Source organism: Otolemur garnettii, unplaced genomic scaffold (genome assembly GCF_000181295.1).
Source record: "Otolemur garnettii isolate 467f Iridium unplaced genomic scaffold, OtoGar3 scaffold00099, whole genome shotgun sequence".
NCBI classification, from domain to species: Eukaryota; Metazoa; Chordata; class Mammalia; order Primates; family Galagidae; genus Otolemur; species Otolemur garnettii.
Genome location: NW_003852494.1, coordinates 1,589,629 through 1,594,802, shown reverse-complemented (window position 1 = coordinate 1,594,802; position 5,174 = coordinate 1,589,629). Strand labels below are relative to the sequence as shown.

Here is a 5,174-nt window from a genome sequence, read left to right as displayed (position 1 = left end):
CCTGGGCTCAAGCGAGTCTCCTGCCTCCGCCTCCCAAGTAGCTGGGACCACAGGCGCCCGCCACAACGCCCGGCTATTTTTTTTTTTGGTTGCAGCCCTCATTGTTGTTTTGGTGGGTCTGGGCTGGGGATTCGAACCACCACCTTAGGTGTACGTGGCTGGCGCCTTAGCCAGTTGAGCTGAGCCAGAAATCTGGATTTTAATGTAAAAATCTCTCAATGTTTTAAATGTGGGCTATTAGTTAAAAAAAAGAAGCATGTCTGTAGCCTAACAATTGTTGAACTCCTGGTTAGAAGTTGTATAGCTGTATGGGAAAGATATTTATGTAGGTAGGATTTATTATTCATTTGTCTATGTTAATTCAGATGATTTCTATTATACCAGATTTGTATACAAAAACATTTAATGTTAAATATTAATAGCATGTACTGCAGCCTATATCACAGTATTTACTGCAGCTTTCATAATAAAGTCTCAATGCCCTTTTCATAGCATTTTGTGTGCCATATATAATTATACCTTTTAACATTTTGAAATTTTATTTTATTTATTTTGGAGACAAAGTCTTGCTTTGTTACCTAGGCTGGAGTACAGTGGCATGATTGTAGCTCACTATAACCTTGAACCTCTGGGCTTAAGCAATCCTTCTGCCTCAGCCTCTTGAGTACCTCAGACTATAGGTGTGTACCACCATGCCTAGCTAATTTTTATTTTTTGTAGAAACAGTTTTTGTTGTTGTTGTTAAGACAGGGTACTGGTCTCTCACCCTGGGTAGAGGTCAGTGGTATCATCATAGCTCACTGTACTTTAGACTCAATCCTCCTGCCTCAACTTCCTGTGTAGCTGGGTCTACAGGTATATACCACAATGCCTGGCTAATTTTTCTATTTTTGGTACAGCAGAGCCTTGCTTTTGCTCAGGCTTGTCTTGAATACCTGAGCTCAAGCTTTCCTAGCCTCCCAGAGCACTAGGATTACAGGTGTGAGCCACTGTGCCCAGTCAGAAACAGGGTGTTTCTACGTTGCCCAGGCTGGTCTCAAACTTCTGGCCTCAAGCAGTCCTCCCACTTTACTTTAGCTTCCCAAAGTGCTGGAATTATGTGCATGAGTTGCTGTGCCCAGCCAAAATTATGTTTTTTATGCCTACTTCCTATGAACTTAATTCTGATTTTTCTCAGAACTGTGTTACCAATATTGAAGAATTTTTTCCTCTATTTTTATTCTTTAGTTTAACTTGTAAGACCTAATTATGAGTGATCAAATCAAATTCATTGTGGACAATCTCAATAAGGAGCCTTTTAGAAAGAACTATAATTTAATCACATTTGATTCCCTCGAGCCAATGCAACTATTACAAGTTCTCAATGATATTCTGGCTGAGATTGACCCAAAGGTAAGAATTTTATCTTTTTCTTTGATGATATGGTGGCAAAAAGGCAGTTTCTATCTCTAAGCAGCTGTGAGTCTTGGGCAGATTACTTACCCTCTCTAGGCCTTATTTTCCATGACTGTAAAGTAATAATCTCTAACGTTTCTCTGCTAGGTCAAAATTTAAATTATCTAATTGTACTTTACTTAGTAGTTATTTCACCTCCTCCAGACATAAATAGATTTGGTTCTGAAATGAAAATGTTTTTACAAAGGTTTTATTTTACTGCAAGTTAGCTCATGTCTCTGATACACTGGTCTTTTCCACTAGAAACTTCTTTAAGCTTAACATTCTTCATTTGAATCCTGATCTGACTTGTGTGCATCCTCACGTGGAATCTGGGGGCCTCCATACTTAATCTGTTTTATGAAGAGACCATTGTGCCTATTTTTTTTTTTTTTTTTTTGAGACAGAGCCTCAAGCTCTCCCCCTGGGTAGCGTGCCGTGGCATTACAGCTCACAGCAACCTCCAACTCCTGGGCTCAAGCGAGTCTCCTGCCTCCGCCTCCCAAGTAGCTGGGACCACAGGCGCCCGCCACAACGCCCGGCTATTTTTTGGTTGCAGCCGTCATTGTTGTTTGGCGGGTCCGGGCTGGGGATTCGAACCCGCCACCTTAGGTGTACGTGGCTGGCGCCTTAGCCGGTTGAGCTATAGGCGCCGAGCCCATTGTGCCTATTAATGCTCTAGCAGAACAGTTTTGTCAATGAGTTTAGATATTGTTCTTTGTTACGTATACAACAATAACATATTTTTAAAATTTCTTTGTTAGCAAGTTGTTGATATCAGAGAGGAGATGCCAGAGCAGACAGCCAAGCGGATGTTGAGCCTTCTTGGTATCCTTAAGTACAAACCACCAGGAAATGCCACAGACATGTAAGAATCTCATCATGTATTGCTCTTTTAAAACTGTGCTTTAATAGCCAAACCTTCATGTGCTACAGTCAGTCCTTTTAGGTAAATATTTAGTCTTCCTAATTTGATGGCCTCAGAGTATCACTGAATTTCAAAATCTTAAACTTCACAATATTATTTTGTCTTGCAGAAGTCTTAAATGGGTCAATTCTTTCCTCAGTCAAAAAAATTAAGGCAGATCCACTATACCCATTTTATCACTTATCTGTCACCCTAGATAAAAAAAAAACAAAAAAAAAAACTTAAATACCACCTAGTCAATGAGATGGAGTATTAAGGTTGACACAATTTCCTTGCTTATTTCAGTGATACACTTAGGACCTAATTTTCTAATTAATGTACAGATTGACTTTAGAATAGCCTTGGGTTTAACTTTTTAAAATAGTTATAGAAGGCAATCAGGACATTGTAGGTCAGATTTTGACAAACTGTTACCTCTTTTCTAGGTTTACTGATAAGTGTATGTATCTTCCTTTTCTAGGAGTACCTTTCGTCAGGGTTTGGTGATTGGAAGTAAGCCTGTAATTTACCCTGTGCTCCACTGGCTTCTTCAGAAGACTACTGAACTGAAGAAAAGAGCGTATTTAGCTCGTTTTTTAATAAAGCTTGAGGTACCAAGTGAGTTTCTTCAGGATGAAACCGTGGCAGACACCAATAAACAGGTATACAATACCTGAAACTATCTATAATGGATTTCAAGGTGTACATCTTCAAATACATGTTAATCTCTCTTTATTTGCTATCTCTGTAGTTCCAGTGGCTCCAGAACGTAAAACAGTATCAGCAGTTCAACTGTAGTTATATATTAAAATAATAACTTTAACATATAAATACCATTTTAATGATAGGAATATGTGAGTACCAAAAAAACCCTTAAATATTAAGAATAATTTGCCTAGGCACAGTGGCTCACATCTGTACCTAGTACTCTGAGACACTGAGGTGAAGGTTTCCTGGAGTTGAGGAGTTCAAGACCAGCCTGAGCAACAGCAAGACTTCATCTCTACTAAAAATAGACAGATTATCAGGATGTGGTGGATGCCTGTAGTCCCAGCGACTAGGGAAGCTGAGGCAGGAGGGTCTCTTGAGCCCAGGAGTTTGAGGTTGCAGTGAGCTATGATGATGTTCCTGTACTCTACAGGGGTAACAGTGTGACTCTATCTGAAAAAAGAAACAACAAAAAAGAATAATTTATTATTTAGCAATTTGGAGTAGATAGCATTTTGTGCTTGAGTCTGCAGAGCAGTTTGCTGATCAGTAAATTGACAATACAATTTGTCATCCTGTTAGAAAGAGACTACCTTAAAAATTACCACAGGACAGGCTCGGTGCCTATAGCTCAACCGGCTAAGGCGCCAGCCACGTACACCTAAGGTGGCGGGTTTGAATCCCCAGCCCGGATCCGCCAAACAACAATGACGGCTGCAACCAAAAAATAGCCGGGCGTTGTGGCGGGCGCCTGTGGTCCCAGCTACTTGGGAGGCGGAGGCAAGAGACTTGCTTGAGCCCAGGAGTTGGAGGTTGCTGTGAGCTGTAACGCCATGGCACTCTACCCAGGGGGACAGCTTGAGGCTCTGTCTCAAAAAAAAAAAAAAAAAAAATTACCACAGGACAAATGATATTGACACTATTTATTCCAGGCAAGTCCAGACCTGTGAATCCCCTGCAAGGAAGTAGGCAAAAGAAACTAGGCTCAAAATCTCCAAGGACTTTCCAGTCAGGCATAGTAGAGAGAAGTTTGGAGTTTGAAATCTCAGCATGCTTTTCTTTTCTTTTTTCTTTCTTTCTTTTCTTTTCTTTTTTTTTTTTTGAGACAGAGCTTTGTCACCCCCAGTAGAGTGCCATGGGATCATAGCTTATAGCAACCTCAGACTCTTTAGGCTCAGGTGATCCTCTTGCCTCAGCCTCCAGAGTAGCTGGGACTGCAGGTGCCCACCACAATGCCTGGCTATTTTGGGAGGTCTCACTCTAGCTCAGGGTGGTCTTGAACTTGTGAACTTAGGCAATCTGCCCATATTGGCTTACCAGATTGCTGGGAATACAGGAGTGAGCCACTGTGCCTGGCCATAGTAGACTTTTCTCACCAGAGTTTTGTAGTCACATTGGGTTTTGGCCTAAGGTCTTAAAGATCTTAACAAATGAGGATTCTGGCTGTTTTGGCTCCTGGAAAAAGATACATTGCTAATCAAAGAAAATAGAAAGAGAGAAATCGGGCTTAGATTTCAAAGGACTTTGATTTTTTAAAAAAGTGCCTCTGTTTAGTGTTTTGCAGTTTTATTTAATAGTATACACTTAGACTGATTTGTGCCGGTTTGCTGAGAATACTTTGTTGATCTGTCTTTCCCAATATGAGGTCCATGAAGACAGGTGTCATGCCTTACCCATCTTTGTTTTCCTTCAGAATTTTGTATCGTCAGTTCCATATGTTAGTTGCTCAATATTTGAACTGAATCAAAACAATCAAGTGAGTGTTTTTATTTTCATGACAGTACAGAATAAAGTCAGTATTGATTTTTTAAGATAATATTTATACAAATAATTATGTATAATGTCACAGTAGATGCCATGGGAGAAACACAGCAGAATGAGATTCCCCATCCCTACCTCTGAAGGTTTTATATTTATAGGAAACATTATATAAAATGAATGAATGAATTTGATAAAAATCAATTCATCTAGAGGAAGTTTATTAAGTTTTTACTAAATATGCTCATGTGAAAAATTAATGATAACTCTTATTTGACAATGTGAATGTTACTTTCTTTGCATTACTATTATTATTATTGCTTAACACTTCATTGCAGCAATCGTCTGATTTCTTTTTTTTTTTTTT

At 39.5% G+C, this 5,174-nt stretch overlaps 1 protein-coding gene across 4 annotated transcripts in view; it reads left to right on the top strand.

Annotated features, from left to right (window-relative positions):
- The window catches only part of IFT81 (intraflagellar transport 81), a 78,659-nt gene that overhangs the window by 2,518 nt on the left and 70,967 nt on the right, over positions 1-5,174 (top strand). For all 4 annotated transcript variants that reach the window (XM_003795997.1, XM_012809021.1, XM_023516846.1 and 1 more), the window contains exons 2-4: positions 1,228-1,392; positions 2,199-2,302; positions 2,823-3,003. In XM_003795997.1, the coding sequence (XP_003796045.1) occupies positions 1,249-1,392; positions 2,199-2,302; positions 2,823-3,003 (429 nt within the window). In that variant the 5' untranslated portion in view covers positions 1,228-1,248. The remainder of the gene's footprint in view (positions 1-1,227; positions 1,393-2,198; positions 2,303-2,822; positions 3,004-5,174) is intronic.